General features: G+C 51.3%; 1 protein-coding gene across 10 annotated transcripts; it reads left to right on the top strand.

Moving 5' to 3' along the window:
• Positions 1-261: 261 nt before the first annotated feature.
• On the top strand, positions 262-16814 carry Sema6c (semaphorin 6C). 10 transcript variants are annotated; one of them, XM_047520219.1, is made up of 20 exons: positions 262-492; positions 2557-2605; positions 4287-4458; positions 6939-7053; positions 7348-7411; positions 7568-7624; positions 7974-8075; positions 8279-8369; positions 8566-8685; positions 8855-8943; positions 9253-9470; positions 10047-10178; positions 10463-10615; positions 10870-11043; positions 11326-11472; positions 11761-11838; positions 11957-12012; positions 12192-12236; positions 12569-12664; positions 13061-16812. In XM_047520219.1, the coding sequence occupies exons 3-20, from the start codon at positions 4341-4343 to the stop codon at positions 14110-14112; spliced, it is 2907 nt and encodes a 968-aa protein (XP_047376175.1). In that variant the 5' UTR covers positions 262-492; positions 2557-2605; positions 4287-4340; the 3' UTR covers positions 14113-16812. The 10 variants fall into 10 exon arrangements, with proteins under 10 accessions (XP_047376175.1, XP_047376185.1, XP_047376195.1 ...); XM_047520229.1 differs by having other exon boundaries at positions 262-436; XM_047520239.1 differs by lacking the exon at positions 12569-12664 and having other exon boundaries at positions 13061-16813.
• The last annotated feature ends 1757 nt before the right edge of the window (positions 16815-18571 follow it).

Here is an 18571-nt window from a genome sequence, read left to right on the forward strand (position 1 = left end):
TCCTCCGTCCGGGCCTCAGCAACAATCCAGGGGTCTCTCCATCTCGCTCCAGTATCTGGTCTTCAGCTCACCCTCCCCGCCTGGCTCTCTGGGTGGACCGTGCTCCTGGAGCCCCTCCCACTAGCAGTGCTATTGGTGGAAAGGTGGTGAGAAGGTGGTGTCTAGCGGACCTCCGAAGACACGATTAGTTGTGGCGACCAGGAGGCGGGCCAGAGGCGGGTCCGGTCAGGAGGCGGGCGGGGCGGCTGGGGCCGAGCCCAGAGCTCCCGGCGGTCGCATTGTTTTCCTCCGCGGATCCGCTGCGGGAGTGGGGGCTGCGACTCGGACCCAGGGCTCTCGTGACCCGACAGTTCCCCGGAGCCCACATCCAAGCATCATTCAATTGGGACGATAGTCATATCTCGCCTGAGCGCCAACACAGACAGAACTCCGCACGGTACTGGGCTGCTGGCCGCCCGCTGCGATCTCGAGCCCGCTAACCCTGATCTCGGAGCAAGTACCCCGGGGGCAGAATGGGACTGACGGGAGGCGGGGAGGGACCGGAGCTCCGCGGATAAGGAACAAGCTTACAAAGTACTAGGGAGACCAGAGAGGATACCAGGGCGCTGACTGGCAGAGAGGGTCGAAGGAGTTGGGGCGCACTGGGGAGGAGGGGACTGTGACCAAGCCCCTTCCCTGCACTGTTGGGTTCGGGTCTGCGTTTCTCTCCGAGTCGCGTCCCACTGGATTAAGGAACAAAAAGGGGGATTTTTTGAGAAGCGCACCGTACAGAGTGTGGAAAACCTGGTCCTTTGCCTCCCCCTCAGGGTAAATAAGGTTCCGAGACTCTTGGAGAACCAGAACCTCTGGTTGCCCCTGCGGGGATGGAAGGCGGGACGCGTCGTTCTGGACTTTGGTGTCAGGGCTGCACCTTCGTCCTTGTGCAAGCAGGAGTCTGAGCACCCTCTTGGGGGTTGGCTTGAGCACAGAGTCGGAGAATGGGGTCTCCGAGAAACATCGGTCCCAGCTCCAGTCTCCTTCCTTCACCCCGCTCGGCCCAGGGCTTTGTTAGACTGGTCTCCCAAGGAGGAGAGCCGAGCTGCAGACTACATCCAAGCTCACCGACTCCGTTCAGCGCGGCATAGGGCCCGCCCTCGTCGGTTCTCAGCCTCTGGCCCTGTTTCCCTGGCCTGCGAGACCCGCCTCCGCTCCCCAACCCCGGCTCCCGTCCCCACTCAGTCTGAGCTTGCAGGCCCCTCCAGCCCCTCCTCCCGCTAACGTGGCTTTGGGACCCGGTCCCGGCCCAGACTCTGCTACCCGCCCCTCCTCGGAGCCCCGGATCCAGTGAAGGGGAGACACGTCGAGCCCCTGGCCCCAGGCCCAGCTCATGCGAAGCTCTAGACACCTGGATTATCCTCGTTGGGGGCTGGGTGGGAGGGAGGATAGGTGCTCTGGGGCTGAGAGCGAAGGGTTGGGGAAAGGTCTTGGAGAGGGGAACGAGCCTGATCCGTGAGGCTTCTCAGTGCTCCCCAGCTCCCCCTGAGGGAGGTGGACTGGGGAGGGCGACCAGCCCAGGGCGTCCTGCTATTGTCCCCAGCCCGGTCTCCCCTTCCCCATCTCTGCTAGACTCTGGCTATGACCTCAGCCACTCCCCAGAGGTGGCTGCCCGATCCAGAGGAGAGAGAAGGGCTGTTTCCTCTTCCCATCAAGGAGAGGTTCTAGAAGGGGGAGAAAGAGTTAGCCAGATCTCTCCCTGCAATTCCTCCAGGTTTCAGTAAGCTTCTCCCCAAGTCAAGGTTTGGGTAGGAGGCACCCAGATTCTCTCCCCCAAGAGATCTATGAAAAACCCTCTTAAAGATGTTCCACAGCAGAGTTAGGGGCCAAGGCAAAGGCCCACCAACTGTTTTTAGAGGCCAGGCTAATCCAAGTGTGTGTGGGGGGTCTATGTGAAGAAAGGTTAGGTGGGAGGGAGGCAGGGCCTGCTTTCTCAGGAAAGAAGGACTGGGCTGGGGGTGCTAGCTATCAGAGCATTTTGCTGGAAATGAAGAGCATGCAAATGAAATGCAAATTAGCCTCTATTGTCCCTAGCTAGGGCGCTTTTGCTAAGAAGGCTGTTGGATTCTAAAGGTTTTAATATGGGAGTGGTCTTCATGCCCCCAAAACTCTCCCAATTTACCCTTTCCCCAAGGCTGACCTTGCAGTTTCAGGAGTTTCTGGCTAGGGACTATTCCCTGCTCTCATATCTCTGGGCATGGAGCTGCCAGCATCTTTAAAACCAAACTAGGGGCTGGGGTTGGGGCTCAGTGATGGAGCACTTGCCTAGCACATGTGAGGCCCTGGGTTCAATCCTCAGCACCACATAAAAATAAAATAAAGGTATTGTGTCCACCTACAACTACAATATATATATATATATATATAAAACCAAATTAAATGTCACCTCCCCTCCCCCTCTTCCAAGGTGGCATCTCCCCTACACTAGAAGACTTTTCCTGAATTTTCATATTTACTTGTAAGAGATGTGGTATGGGAGGTGTAACTCAGGCTCTTCCCTCCTTTTGTCCCTTCTTCCATCAGGTCAGAGTCTCCTAATCCCTTCAATCCCCCAAAGGAGTTACCACCCCAGGTAAGGAAAGGGCGGTAGCTTCTGAGAGCAGGGCATAGAGTGGGCATATCCAGGGAACAGGAAGAGGGTCTGGCTGTTCTTCCCACTTGCCAGCCAAAGTAGTTTCCAGGGTGAAGATACCAGTTGCCTAGGGCAACTTGGGGGCGGGGGCAGATAGGGGAGCATAGGAAACAAGCTGTGTCCCTTTCCCTTCCCCTGGGAGTTCCAGCATCCGGAAACATGGTATGGGGGAGGGAGGCTGGCTCATCCTTTCAACACCAGAGGGTCCCTAGCTAACTGACTGTTCTGCCCCTGGGGAAGGGGGTCATCATTAGGTATTCCTACCCCCTCCCGCTCTCCAGCTCTCTTGGGGCTACACCTGACGTCAACCTTCCCACCAGTGATGCTGGATTGAGGGTGGGGGGACACTTGGGTCCTGGATTCAAGAGTAGAATTATTGGGGAGAAGGAAGGGAGCTGGGCCTGTAAGCCTAGGGTTTTTCCTTTAGGGGACATGGTGGGAAGGGCAACTAAGGATTGTTGTGATCTTCACAAAGAAAGGATTCTTCCTGACCTGATTTCCGGAGCCTCCTCATTCCCTCACTTCAGTTTCAGGGGAAGGCAGGAAGCTGGTGTGCATCTCCCACTGGGGAACCAGCCAGGGTCAGCTGGCTCACAGAGCTGATGGGTGTCTCACCATCCCCTCCACTAAATCCATCTTTTCCAGGACTTTGGGCTACAATTGCCTGTCACTGAATTATTTATATTTCAATTTCAGAGGCATCTTGATGAGGGAAGAAAGGGAAAGAGGGGCATATTCCACTATTTCACCTCACCAGTCCCTTCTATTCCCTGGCTCCCATAAAGGTCCAGTCTGCTACTGGCCCCCACCCCCATCAAGTACAGGCACTGGTTCCTTTGAGCCAGGGAGGGAACAGGGGCTAGGAGAGGCTGGGAGGGGGCATAGTGGTCGAGGAGACAGCTGCAGCCAGAGCTAAATTTAGCCTCTGATCTGGCTTTGATGCAGATTCATTTTTGGCCAAGACAGTCCCCCCACCCCCCAGCTCCCCTTCCTTCCCAGCTTTTTCCTTAGCAGTGGGAAGGGCCCCCTGGAGCATAAGCTTAGACCAGGACAATGACCCCTAGACCGCCCCTCCACACCCTGTTCTTCCAGGATCCTAGAGGACCATGGCTGCCACACAGATGCCTCAGCTTGGGCACAGTGCCTGAGTCACTCCCAGTATGGGGTGGGGGTCTGTGAGGGAGAGAGAAGCAGACTTGGTGCCCTCTTTCTCCTCCCAGTGCCAAGGAGTCACTATTTATAATGTTAAGGCTTCAGTGTCTAATTATAGCTGAGAAGGGGTTAACACCAGGGGGGCCAGGAGGTATCACCTACCAAATGTCCCAGACCCAGTCAGGAGAGAAAAGGAAAGGCTGAGTGAGAAGCCTGGGAGGGACAGTGGGTATGTCCTGTCCTTACCTGGGGTCATGAAGGCAGGCTTCACACCAGTCAGTTTGGGCCAGTTGGAAAGGGAAGATCCTTGAGTGACAGTGACAGCTGGCTGGGACTTGGACAGAGCAGCAGAGAGTTCTTTCCCCCACCCCACAGGGTCTTCTGGGGATAGACCTGGGAGAGAAGCTTGACTGCATTAAGAGTGGAGGAAACTTGGCCCCTTCCCCCACTTTTCTCTTTTTCCTTTCAGGGCCAGCATATGGGTGAAGGGGCACCCCCTGGGGCCTGAGCTGCCCCACACACAATGCTTCGCATCCCCTACTTCATGCCCTTGCTGCTACTCCTGCTGCTGCTCTCACTTCCCCATACCCAAGCCACCTTTCCCCAGGATCCCCTCCCTCTGTTGATCTCTGACCTACAAGGTGAGTGACCCTTTCTACCCCACCCCTCTCTGTAAGTAGAGATGAGGTCCCCAATGTGGGATACAAGGTTCGAGAAGGCTCCCAGCCTCAAAGAAGCTAAAGGCCTAAGCAGCCAAGGGGAACCAGCAGGCAGAGTGAGCTGGTGCCTCAGGTTCATTCTTTCTCTTCCCTGGTACTGGTTTCTTCACTAAGAAACAGTGTGGTTTGATGGTTAAAAATGCCCTCTTAGCCAGGTGGTGTGGTGCACACACCTGAGCTACACTAAGTGGTAAAGCACCCTTAGGTTCAATCCCCAGTGCTGTAAAAAAGTACGGGGAGGGGACACATGGTGACACATGCCTGGAAATACCAGTGACTCAGGAGGCAAGTTCCATGCCTGCCTCAGTAACTTAGCAAGACCCTGTCTCAAAAACAAAAACAAAAACAAAAAAAACTGGGGATGTAGCTGAGTTGTAGAGCACCCTGGGTTCAATCCCCAGTACCAGAAAAAAGAAATAAAATACAAAAATAAAAAGAAGCCGGGCTTGGTGGCACATTCTTGTAATCCCAGCCATGAGGCAGAGATAGGAGATTGCAAGTTCCAGGCCAGCCTCATCAATTTAGCAAGACTCTAAGCAACTTAATGAGACCCTGTCTCAAAAGAAAAAGGGCTAGCTCAGTGGTAAAGGACCCCTGGGCTAAATCTCCAGCGGAAAATAAATATCTAAAATAAAATAAATAAGATAAAAAGACTCGGGGTGTAACTCAGTGGTAGAATGCTTGCTTATCATGCACAAGGCCTTGTGTACTAGGGATTCCTAGTACCACAAAACGATAAAAGAAGGTGAACTCACAGCCAGACCTAACCTAAGCAAGTTTGCATCATTCTTGCTAAGCTGCTCACTAGCTGGGTGACCTTGATTAAGCTTATTTAACCTTTCTTTGCCTCAGTCTCCTCATCTGCAAAATGAAGATAATAATAGTGTTCTATCTCAGGGAGTTATTTAGGGATTAAATGAAGTAATACATGTAAAGTGATGAGAACATGGTCTGGCATGAACTAAATACTTTATATTTATTTGTTATTATTCTTAGCTACACAGTGAAGCCTGGTTCCCAACACCTCTTACCTCCTTTTCTACCACTTGTATCACCACTAAGCCTGGGTCTTAGCATGATGGAAACCATAAGCTCAGTTTTTCTGAGGACTTTTATCTATTTGCAGTCCCTGTTATATATGTAGGATTTTAGAGTCATTTTAAGGATGGAGGAACTGCAATTGGGTTATTGGGAATAATTATTGGGGAACAGATAAGAACAGCAAATGCTTACATTTGCCAGATACAGTTCTAAGTACTTTATGAATGTTAAATCACCTATCCCTGAACTCTGAGCTCCCTGTGAACACTGATGACTGTGGTTTCCATAATCAGACCAGGTAGATACTGGAGTTGGTCAGGAGAGGCAAAACCCCTACAGGGCTGAAGTGGCCTGTGAAGACCCTTGAGGGGAGAGCGCAGAGAGGGTTGGGAGAAATGGAGAAAGTAAATGCTCCAACATACAAGGTGGGTGGGGAATTGTTAACCCAGAAGCAGTTCCAAGAAAGGCCTGGACTCATCTCTCAAGTCATAGAGACCTAGACCTAAATGAGCTCATGCAGTTCCCTTAATATCCTGAGCCTCAGGCTCCTCATCTGCAAAATGGGGTCAATGTTAATATTTATCTCATAGGGTTAATGTATTAAGTGAGATCTAAAGTACTAACACAAGGTTGGCACAATGGCACACACCTGTAATCCCAGCAACTTGGGAGGCTGAGGCAGGAGGATCACAAGTTTGAGGCCAGCCTTAGAAACTTAGCAACTTAAACAATTTGGCAAGACCCTTTCTCAAAATAAAAAATAAAAAGGGGCTGAGAGTAGTGGCACATGCCTATATCCCAGGAGCTTGGGAGGCTGAGGCAGGAGGATCACAACTTCAAGGCTAGCCTCAGCAACTTAGTGAGACCCTGTCTGAAAATAAAATATAAAAAGGGCTGGGGATATGGCTCAGTGGTTAATCACCCCTGGGTTCATTCCCTAGTAATAAATACATAAATAAATAATTGTAAAGATAAATAAAGAAATAAAATAAAGTGCTGACACAATTCCTCACAGAGATTAAGTGCTCAGTGTTACTGGTATTATTATTATTATTATTATTATTATTATTAAGTATTTTTAGTTATAGTTGGACACAATACCTTCACTTTGTCTATTTGGTTTTTTTGTTTGTTTGTTTTGGTGTGGTGCTAGGGAGCGACTCCAGTGCCTCACACATGCTAGGCAAGTGCTCTACCACTGAGCCACAACCCCAGCCCACTGGTATTATTTTTATTAATAGCTTTTGGTCCCCTCTCACACCTTTACCCTGTATATTGCTGGGTTTTATATGGTTGTAGAGGCTGTTGGGAAAGTGTGTGTATCCTGGCTGGCCCTCAGAACTTCACTCTGTGTTCTCTAGGTATTTCCCCATTATCCTGGTTCCGGGGCCTGGAGGATGATGCTGTGGCTGCAGAACTTGGGCTAGACTTTCAGAGATTCCTGACCTTGAACCGGACCTTGCTAGTGGCTGCCCGGTAAACTGGCCGAGGCACAGTTGTGGGGCAGACATGCATGCTCCTAGGCAGACATGGGACCTGCATGGCCACTGCAGCATCTTGCAGGGGACACATGCAGGTGCACAAGCCATGGGACACGGATATGCTTGGACCCAGAGCACAAAATGCCAAGGCATGGAATAAAGGGAGGGTAGGGAGTAGGAGGTCTGTGTGGTTTGTCCCTGAGCAGGTGACCATGGGTAAGGTGGGGGGCTAAGGAACTCAGGTGGGGCAACATGGCTCAGCTCTGATCCTTCTTACCTACCTCTTCAGGGAACACGTTTTCTCCTTCGATCTTCAAGCCCAAGAAGAAGGGGAGGGGCTGGTGCCCAACAAGGTGAGGGGCTGTGTGGGAGGAAAAGCAGGCGTGGAGATGAGGCTGGGAAAAGCCTAACGGGGATTAAGAGGGTGGGAAGAAGGATCTGAAAAGAGCCATAATGTGAGAGGGGTTCCAGGTGCCTCACAATTTTCCCTCTTCTACTTCTCCCTTCAGTATCTAACATGGAGGAGCCAAGATATGGAGAACTGTGCTGTCCGGGGAAAGCTGACGGTGAGAAGTAAAATGAGAATCTAGAGGGAAGGAGAGGCCTCTAGCCTCTACCCAAGTGGTCGTCTTCCATGCCAAAATTCTTACCTACTTTTCCATCTCAGGCCACCGAGGACAATGGGAAGGATAGAGGATTAATGCTTTTTAGTTCCCTTTATATTCTTCACAAAAAAGGAACATGAGGCTCAGAGAGGCCAAAGGACTTGCCCAAGGCTGCAGGGCTAGCAAATAGTGTAGATGGGACTTTATCCCACATCATTCTGACTGGCTCAAGGGTAGTTGCCTTACTTCTTGTGACCCCTAGTCCCAGTCCCAGCAACCTGTCACTGACCTAGAATTTTTGGTTCTCTAGGACGAGTGCTACAACTACATTCGTGTTCTCGTTCCCTGGGACTCCCAAACGCTCCTTGCCTGTGGAACAAACTCATTCAGCCCTGTGTGCCGCAGCTATGGGGTACAAAAAGATGGTGGGGGGCAGGACTGGTCAGGAGGAGAAATGCTGGGCAATCCAGTCTGGTGGGAAGGGATTAAGAACTGGTGTAAAGGAATGGGAGTGCCCAGAATGCAAGGGTCCAGAAGGAGGAAGGGGACATGGGGGAGTGGGTTATGGACTCCAAGACCCCAAAGATTCCAGCAACCTGCTCCCTCTGCCCCCAGATAACTTCACTGCAGCAGGAGGGTGAGGAGCTGAGTGGGCAGGCTCGATGCCCCTTTGATGCTACCCAGTCCAACGTGGCCATCTTTGCAGGTGTGCACCTGGGCATGTGGCTGAAGGGAGCTCCCATCTTATACTTCTCCTAACTTGGTCTTTCCCCCATGTCCCTGAATGGAGGGTTGAGGTAGGGGCCAGGTTCACGTCCAGGTAGAGGTGTGGTATGGCCAAATAAGACACAGGATACAGACCCCTGAGCCCTCCCCCTGACCTCACCTACCCATCCCTCTAGAGGGCAGCCTGTACTCAGCCACAGCTGCGGATTTCCAGGCCAGTGATGCTGTTGTTTACAGAAGCCTTGGGCCTCAACCCCCACTCCGCTCCGCCAAGTACGACTCCAAGTGGCTTCGAGGTCAGGGCGGGCCAGAGGAAGACTCTTCTTGGGGTGGAGGTGCAGAGGGAGGATTGTGTGGGGAGCAGGCAGAGGGTGTAGCAGTATGCTCATATATGCAATGGGGAGAGAATTTTAGGGGTAGGTATAGATACTCTTCTATACCTTTTCCTGTCACTCCTCACTTTAGAGCCCCACTTTGTCCATGCCTTGGAACATGGAGACCATGTCTACTTCTTCTTCCGAGAGGTCTCTGTGGAGGATGCCCGGCTGGGGAGGGTAAGGAGATGGGCACCATAGATGGGTAGCTGGAGGGTTCTGTTGGGTCCTAAGAAGCCAGTGTGAGTCTGGGGAAAGTGCTGGAACCCTAATGTGCACAGCACAACCCCTGGACTCTGAGCAACTTTAAATGGCCCCAAACTCTACCCCCACATTTAGCTGTGACCTTCATCCTGACTCAGATTGACCTACCATGCTGTACCCTTTGCTGTAACCTTAATCTTTGTCTCTGGTGCTCTTAAGTCATCACCTTCCTCTTAGCCAGTTGACTCTGTGACTCTCTTACTTTTCTCTTTCCTACTGTGACAGGTGCAGTTCTCCCGGGTAGCCCGTGTGTGTAAACGTGATATGGGTGGCTCACCTCGGGCCTTGGACCGCCATTGGACATCCTTCCTGAAGCTGCGGCTAAACTGTTCTGTCCCTGGGGACTCTACCTTCTATTTTGACGTCTTGCAGGCCTTGACTGGGCCAGTGAACCTGCATGGCCATTCTGCTCTCTTTGGAGTCTTCACCACCCAGACCAATAGGTAGGCCAGGTTGACCAGTGTGATTCAATTGGTCCCCTGTCTTATCAACATCTAAACTCCCCTCTCAAAGCCTACTGATGAGCCAGGTGTGTTGGTGCACATCTGTCATCTCAGCTACTTGGGCAGCTAAAGCAGGAGGATCACAAGTTTGAGGCCAGTCTCAGCCTCTGTCTCAAAATAAAAAATAAAAAAGGCTGGGATATAGCTTAGAGATAGAACTCCCCTGGGTTCAATCCCCAGGCCCAATCCTACCCCCTCCCAAAAAACCCACTGATGAGGGCAGTGAGAGAAAGCTTTAAGCAAAACCAGTTTGCTGCCCACTTTTTGTTCTGGCAGCATGGCACCCAGGGGCTGCCTTCTCCCTCAGTGTCTGCTTCCTAATGTGGTGCATGAAAGGAGGCTACCTGGTAGGAGCTGTGCAGTCCCTCTCTCTTTTTTTTTTTACAGTACTGAGGATCAAACTCAGGACCTTAGTGCTTGCGAGGCAAGCACTCTAGCAGCTGAGCTATCTCCCCAGCCCTGTGCAGTCCCTCTCAATCAACATTTATCCTGCATTTTTTTTCTGGCTCCCTGCAGCATCCCTGGCTCTGCAGTCTGTGCCTTTTACCTGGATGATATTGAGCGTGGGTTTGAGGGCAAGTTCAAGGAGCAGAGGAGTCTAGATGGTGCCTGGACCCCTGTGTCTGAGGACAGGGTCCCCTCACCCAGGTACCCAGGATAGGGGTGGCTTTTGTGGGACAGAAGTAAGCAGTATCTGCTTCCAGGATGGGACAGGGATGAGGGGTAAGGTATCCAAGGCCTGGGAGGGGACTTAGCAGTGGGTTGGCCATGAGACTGAGGAGCTGCAACAGAGATGGGAAGCAGTTGTGTGAGAGTCTGCATGGAGGGCCCAGGGGTTACCAACCATTTTTAGGAGAGTGGTGGGACACAGAACTTAACTAAGCAGGTTAAGTTCCTGCATTAAGGCAGCCCCTTCTCCTGTGCCCACTTAGGCCAGGATCCTGTGCAGGTGTGGGTGGAGCTGCACTCTTCTCCTCTTCTCGAGACCTTCCCGATGATGTCCTGACCTTCATCAAGGCTCACCCACTACTAGACCCTGCTGTGCCACCTGCCACCCACCAGCCTCTCCTCACTTTCACTAGCAGGTATGGGGCTAAAACCACTAGCCACCACCTCCTATCCTCTGCCCCTCCTCTCTTTCTCTGACCCCACAAGGTAAATCACATGGTGACTACTTCATGGGAGGAAGTACTTATGAAGGTGGAAGGGAGAGAGCTAAGAAGGGAACCCTGGAGCAAGGGGACAGGATGCAGGAATGGGAACCAGGACCCCTGTACTCTCCTTGAATGCTCAAGCTTTCACTGAGCAGGTTACCCTGACCTGAGGCCTATCGTTACAGGGCTCTGCTGACCCAGGTAGCTGTGGATGGCACAGCTGGTCCCCACAGTAACACCACCGTTCTGTTCCTTGGCTCCAATGATGGTACAGTGCTGAAGGTGCTGCCCCCAGGGGGGCGACCTGGGCAACCCGAACCTATCCTATTGGAAGAGATTGATGCCTACAGCCCCTCCCGGTGAGACCTTTGGAAGGCTGGCCCCTGCAAAGCTGGAGTGGAATGGAAGGTGGCAGATGGGGATGTGGGAATGGGTTGGGAATTCCAGCACTGTTTTTTTTTTTTTTTTTTAGGACAGGAACTTGGGGTAGAGAAAGGGGCTTGGCAAGAAGACCAGATAGTGAGTTGGGGCAAGGTGATTACATGGATTGTGCTTAATTGCTTATGCACCTCCTCACCTTCTGCTCCAAGGGAAAGGTAGCCTCACCTGCCCCATTCTGATTCCTTCTGGCCTCACCCTAGGTGCAGTGGGAAGCGATCAGCCCAAACAGCACGACGGATCATAGGGCTGGAGCTGGACATTGAGGGTCACAGGCTCTTTGTGGCTTTTTCTGGCTGTATTGTCTACCTTCCTCTCAGCCGCTGTGCCCGGCATGGGGCCTGTCAGAGGTGAGAAGGGCCTGAGGCCTGGCACTAACTGGGCAAGTTTCCTGGGCCAGCAGTAGCACAGAAAGATCCATAGGTAGTAGGGAGATATAGGGGATGTTTGGGGTGAAAGAGTGCTTTAGACATTCTGAAGGTGGGCAGCAACCAGGGTCTGGAGTAGAGATTGGGGCAGATGGGATGGGAACATAGGGCTGGGAGTTTCCTGTAAGCCAAGGTGAGAGAAGAGGCAGCAGAATGGAATGGAATGGAGTGGAGAGGAGTCCCAGCCTCACATAACTCAGTTTCCCCTAGGAGCTGTTTGGCTTCTCAGGACCCTTATTGTGGATGGCATAGTTCCAGAGGCTGTGTGGATATCAGGGGAACTGGTGGGTAAGTGAGGAGCCCCTGAATCTTCTAAGGATTATATTCCCTACCACTAAGAGAGGGCTAGGGTGAGAGATGGGGACAAGGTATACGACCGCCCTGAGCCACTTTCTTTTCTTCCTAGGACTGATGTGGATCAGGTTGGCAACCAGGAATTCACAGAGCATGGTGACTGCCAAGGTAAAAAGCAGGGGTGGTGACAGCTGCAGCCAGAGGTGCACATGGTTCTGATAGCCACAGACAGTATCCCAAGCGTGGGTTTTTGTCTTTCTTGCCTTATGTGGCACAGTCACCTCCATCAGTTCTTCATGAAGCTTCCCTCTGACCCCATCTTCACCCTCTCTCTCCCATCTTCATAGATGGAGCTACTGGGAGTCAGTCAGGCCCTGGGGATTCTGCTTATGGTGAGTCCCCTTGTCTCAGCTTCACCTTCCCTTGCTTAGCTCATACACCCAAGTCTGTGTCCTATGGCACCAGCAGACCAGTACCCTGAACACCCTGAGTCTCAGAAAAGGTCAGGATCTTCCTGATACCCAGCATGTAGCTCAGTGCTTGGATATAGTAGGATGCTTAATAAATCAAAGAATGTCCTGCATGGTTAGCCCTTCCTCATGCCCAGAGGAGAGTAGAGGCTGAAGTTCTGGACTCTTGGGTTCCAAAGTAGGAGGGGTCCCCTGGGTGGGTGTTGGGTGGAGAGCAGGAGCTTCAACAGTTCTGACCTGGTCTCTGCCACCAGTGTTTCTGGGTCCTGGCCCTTCCCCTGAGACCCCCAGTCCCCCCAGTGATGCCCATCCCGGGCCCCAGTCTTCCACTCTTGGAGCTCACACTCAGGGTAAGGGGGTTACATTGGGAGGGACAGGAGTGACGTGTGGGGCTGCTGACTCTTGGAGAGTTCTAAGCCTGGCACTGACTGATGTTTGGTCTCTAACGCCTGTTTGGAGCCTCCCTTCCCTGATGCCCCACCTCCTTCTGCACGGACAATTTGGCAGTTGTTCTTGGCATGGCTACAGGGACCAGAACTGGGCTGGGGACTCCCTAGGCCCGTGCTCTGGCCTGTGTGTGAGGGGTAGTGCTTTGACTGCGTGTGTTGAGGGGTGAGGGGAGGTGAATCCTGAGGAAGGAAGGTCAAGGCCCTGGGGAGTGAAGCCAAGCAGCAGGGGAGGTGGATGTTCTAGACCTAGCATCTCCTATCCTAGGTTGAGCCTCCTTTCTCTCTCTGGGTTGGCAGGTGTGCGCCGGGACCTCCTCCCAGCCTCAGCTTCCCGCTCCGTCCCAATACCACTCCTCTTGGCCAGTGTAGCGGCGGCCTTCGCCCTGGGCGCCTCAGTCTCTGGCCTCCTGGTCTCCTGTGCTTGTCGCCGAGCCCACAGACGTCGGAGCAAAGACATCGAGACTCCAGGACTTCCACGACCTCTCTCCCTCCGCAGTCTGGCCCGCCTGCACGGTAGCGGCCCAGAGCCCCCGCCACCATCTAAGGAGGGAGAAGCAGCACAGACGCCACAGCTCTACACCACGTTCTTGCCTCCCTCCGAGGGAGGACCCCCGCCAGAGCTGGCCTGTCTGCCCACCCCGGAGTCCACCCCAGAACTGCCGGTCAAGCATCTCCGCGCCGCAGGAGGTCCCTGGGAGTGGAACCAGAATGGGAACAACGCCAAGGAGGGCCCAGGCCGAGCGCGGGGCAGCAACGCGGCAGGCGGGCCCGCGCCGCGCGTGCTGGTGAGGCCGCCTCCTCCCGGCTGTCCCGGGCAGGCGGTGGAAGTCACCACTCTGGAGGAACTGCTGCGCTACCTGCACGGTCCTCAGGCGCCCAGGAAGGGCGCGGAGCCATCAGCCCCTGCCTCCTCGGCAGCTTTTACCTCGCGGGCGCTCCCGCCAGAGCCTGTTCCCACCCCCACTCTGTTTGCGGACTCCAGTCCCCTCCCTCGAGAATGTGCACCGCCACTGAGGCTGGATGTGCCTCCCGAGGGCAAGTGCATGGCTCCCAGCACTCGGCCAGCGCTCTCGGCCCCGGCTCCCCGGCTAGGGGTTGGGGGAAGCCGAAGGTTGCCCTTCACCCACCGTACACCCCCAGCCCTACTCACTCGAGTCCCCTCGGGAGGCCCCTCCAGGTACTCCGCGGGGCCTGGGAGGCACCTCCTCTACCTGGGACGGCCGGAGGGGTATCGAGGCCGTGCTCTGAAGAGGGTGGACGTTGACAAGCCGCAGTTGTCCCCGAAGCCTCCCCTCCTCGGGTCCTCCTCTCACCTGGCCGTCCCTAATGGCAGCCATTTTAACTTTTAAAGGGAGTTGTTCTACCCCCTCACGTGGGGCCCTTGAGGCCCACGTCCTCGAAGGTCGTGGGGATGGACGCTTCTCCGCACCTCCAGCCTTTCTGGACTCTGAGAGTCTCCCCGGGTCCCTTCTAGCCTCGGGCTTATTTATTGACTGTCGATTGTCTTTCCCCCCAGTCCTCAAGAGAGGAGTGGGAGGTGAGAAGCTTGTCCCCTCAGTGAGCCAGCATTTCGGGGGGTACTGGCAGATTTCCATTCCCCTCTCCCTTCCAGCCAAGCTGCCTTAACTCGCCCTCCGGGCTTCTTCCACTGACTGAGCCCCGGGCGGGCGGACAGACGTGGCTGGGGCCACGCGCACGTTGTGTACCGAGTTCTTGGGCCTCCTGGGACTGGGACGTGCCTCCTCCTACTATGTAGGAGCCTCCGCTTCCCAATACAGCTGTGTCCCTGAGCTGCTGCCTGACTACTCGCTGTGGGGCAGGGGAGGGGAGGGAATGGGAATCGGTGGACTCTTTGGGCGCACTTGCCCCAGAATCTCTGCCTTCATCTTGGCCTCGAGCTCTCTCCCAAGTAATTGGGAAGACTACAGTCCCAAAAGAGTTAATCAGGAAAGGTTTCCTGAAGGAGGCAAGCGAAGAAATGGTGTATGGGGATGAGCCAGGGCCCAGGAGAACCACCGCAGAGTTTAGGTGGAGTTGGGGAAAGCGCTGGAGCACGTTCCTGGATTGGGATTAAAAGGGACTTCTTCATGATCGATTCTATGGGGCGGGGGAGGGAATTTTGGAGAAATACAGTGGAGTCGTAGCGTGATTTGAGTTTTAGACCAGGAAATTTTATCCCAAAGAGAATTTGGCTGAAAGAATTTAGATCACTTGAGAGGTAAAACTGCAGAAAACAGCAAAGGATTCAGCCCTGCTGGAGGCAAAGGTTTGCTGGAGCGGTTCCCCTTCAGATAGCTGTAGGGGGGTGTCGACAGCGCGTATTTCATCGCACGCATGCGTAGCATTCCCTGGAAAAGGCTCGCAGCCACACCAGAACCCCGCTCTCTACAGCTAGTGCGTACGGGTCGCGATGTTCCTTTTCCCCGGATGGTGCTGGCAGCAGATAACTGTTCATTACTTTAGATACCAATGGGAGGGACGAATGGCACCACCTGCCTCGCCCCCGCCTTGCGCTAATGACACTTAAGGCCTTGCGCGGGTGGTGGCTGCTTCTGCAGATTTTCAAGTCAGGTTTTTCTTCCGCGCTTGGCCGGAGTATCCGCCCAGTTCGAGACCTAGTCCATTCCTGTTGGCGCCGCCTGGAGGCCGGACAAAGCCCTGCAGCCTAAGGAAGACGTCCCAGTCATACACGTTTGCTACTGCAGCTTTTTAAATTTGGTACCGGGGATTGAACTCCGGGGTGCTTAACCACTAAGCCACATCCCCAGCATTTTTTTTTTTTTTTTAATTTTACTTAGAGACAACGATCCTCCTGCTTCAGCCTTCAGAGCCGTTGGGATTACAGACGTGCGCCTGGCTTCGTTTGCTTCTTAAAAATGTTCTTGGAGGGAAACAATCTACTGAAGAAACCTGAGATTGTTTCTACCTTCGCCTTTTACTACTTGAGACCTTAATTCTACCCTAAGCCTGTTTCCTCATCACCAAAAAAAAAAAAAAAAAAAAAAAAAAAAAAGAAAAAGAAAAAGAAAAAAGTTGAGAGGCTTAAGTACTATAGTGTACAAACGCTTTCTGAAGGAGAAAGTACGAGATAAATGGTTCCTTATCTACTCATAATTAGGGTATTCATAACTTTGAGATCTGGTTTTTACTGAACAAGTGTTTCCCTTTGTATCATCATAAACTGCACTTACAGATTTAACCCTCAAGGTTTTTATATGTCCTCTGAGTGTGAGATATTCCTCACAACTCAGTTAAGCTTGTTTAGACAAATGTAGTTATCCTCCAGCGTTTAACTTCTCTTTTTTCTTTTTGGTGTGTGTGTGTGTGTGTGTGTGCGTGTGTGTGTGTGTGTGTGGTATTGGGGATTCTGCCACTGAGCCACATCCCCCCCCACCCAGTCTCCCAATTTTTAAAATTTTTTTGAGACAAGTTCTTGCTATGTTGCTGGGACTAACCTTAAACTTGCAAACCTCCTGCCTCAGCTTTCAGTTGCTGAGATTCCAGGTGTTCACCACCCTCTGACCAGAGTTTAATCTCTTAGCACTGTTGCACCAGATTGGAGAAATCCTTTAGGTCTCAGTTTTCCCCTTCTTGCATGCCTTACTTAGAGATAAGATGCTCTGGGGCCATTGCTAGTGCCCTAGATATTGAAAATAAAAGAATGGAGGATCTTTCCAGTTACCTGACTTCATTTAACTTTCAAACCAAAATGTTAAAGAAAGGATAAAGAAAAAAGTTGAGATTGCAGCCTTTCAAAGTTCTCAGAGGAACAAATTTCACAAATATAATTATACCCCTGAAGGTGGTCATAAGCAAGAGGGGCAAATGATTCTCAGGTTTAAATATAGTCCCAAAAGAGAAATACAGTCATCCCTCTGTGTCCAGGGGGAATTGGTTCCAGGACCTCCCCATATCAAAATATGTAGGTAAAGGGGCTGGGGTTGTGGCTCGGTGGTAGAGTACTTGCTTGGCATGTGTGAGGCACTGGGTTCAATCCTCAGTACCACATAAAAACAAACAAACAAAGGTATTGTGTCTGTCTACAACTAAAAAAAAAAAAAAAAAAAAAAAAAAAATTTTTTAAATATGCAGGTACTTAAGTCCTTTATATAAAATAGTACAGTATTTACATATAACTACCATACAACCTCCCATATCCTTTAAATCATCTCGACTACTTATAATACTTAATGCAATGTAAATGCTATGTAAATGGTTGTTAGGTAATAATGATAATAAACAAAAGTCTGTACATGCTCAGTACAGAGGTAATTCCCCCCAACAAATATTTTTGATCTGTAGTTGGTTGAATGTGTGTGGAATGCATGGATATGGAGGGCCAACTGTACATACAGTGGAAATTTAATCTTCTGACTGCAGAGAGCAGCATTTATAGGTTAACCTCCTGGCTGTAGTTTAATTGTAAAGGATGTTCAGTTTTTAGTATCTATAAGAGTATGGTGACTTCTCTTGCCAAAAGTGTCTAAGTTGGATTCTTAGAGGTAGCAACTATGTTGCTCTGAGTGCAACAGTCCTTGGATTTTATCACTTGTTTTGTATGCGACCTTAGCAATTCAACTAACCTTTCCAAGCCTGTTTCTTTTGTAAGGAATGGAAAGAACAAATGCAAACAGGGATTTGTAAAGCATCATATAAATACAGGTTTAAATTGTTTTGTAGGAAACAGTTATTTGCCCAAAATAAAGTAGGCCACTACCAAGTATTGATTCATTAATACTCATGAGATACCTCTTTCTAACAGATAGTAGTGAATAACAAATTAAGGAGATGAATTCAAAGAATTATTGCTGACAACAGAGGGATAAATATGACCTCAATTAAGAGATCTGATGATGGTTTTTAAAAATCAAAACATTAGCTCAAACTTTATCTTTAGGAGAAAACCAGAATGTGCCAATAGGAGGATAGAGTCCTCATCCTTGGGGATTTCTAAGCAGATTTCTCAGAAGCATCCTGGGAGGTTATAGAGAAACCAGGGCCCCAGCAGGCAGTCCATCAGCTTGTGTAAGGCTTTGGGGACCTGAAACTCAAAAGCTTCCATGGTCACAGAGCTCAAAAAGCTGTTTAGCATATTGAGTTCTTTGAGGGCTAAATCGCAGGGGCCTGAGCTATTATTGTCTCTCAGATTTGTGGTTCCTTGATGCCACCACCACACAGGTGAGTCACTCTGCTACTTAATCCAGCAATTGACCCATTAGAGCTGTTGACTCATAAGAATTTAAGGCTTCAAGATAGCTGGAATAGGGTCTCACTAAATTGCTAGATTAGTTTCAAACACGTGATCCTCCTGCCTCAGTTTCTTGAGTTGCTAGCCTTGTTGTGCTTGCGAGGCCAGCACTCTACCAACTGAGCTATATCCCCAGCCCCTCCCAGCCCTTTTTATTTTTTATTTTGAGACAAGTTCTCACTAAATTGCTTAAGGCCTCATTAAATTGCTGAGGCTGACTTTGAACTTGCAATCCTCCTGCCTCAGCCTTCCAAATCACTGGGATTATAGACATGCAACACCATGCCCAGGCTCCATTTCAATCCTCTATATTTTCTACCTATTGATCTCCTGGGAGTAGAAAGCTCTCTTTCACAAAGAAAATCTTAGGAAAGTTGCTCTAGTTCATGTTTTTCCCCATCATTTAAGAATATCATCCATCAGCTGGGTGCACTGGTACACACCTATAATACCAGTGGCCCAGGAGGCTGAGGCAAGAGGATCATGAGTTCAAACCCAGCCTTAGCAATTTAGTGAGGCTCTGTGCAACTTAGCCAGACCGTGTCTCAAAAAATAAAAAG

Source organism: Sciurus carolinensis, chromosome 1, assembly GCF_902686445.1.
Source record: "Sciurus carolinensis chromosome 1, mSciCar1.2, whole genome shotgun sequence".
Lineage (NCBI taxonomy): Eukaryota > Metazoa > Chordata > Mammalia > Rodentia > Sciuridae > Sciurus > Sciurus carolinensis.

Excerpts from the sequence above, each read along its gene's own strand:
- Sema6c (XM_047520219.1), top strand. The coding sequence starts at position 4,341 with ATGCTTCGCATCCCCTACTTCATGCCCTTGCTGCTACTCCTGCTGCTG. Across the intron at positions 8,076-8,278 it reads CTGTGTGCCGCAGCTATGGG|ATAACTTCACTGCAGCAGGA; the intron begins GTACAAAAAGAT and ends CTCTGCCCCCAG. Across the intron at positions 10,179-10,462 it reads GACAGGGTCCCCTCACCCAG|GCCAGGATCCTGTGCAGGTG; the intron begins GTACCCAGGATA and ends GTGCCCACTTAG.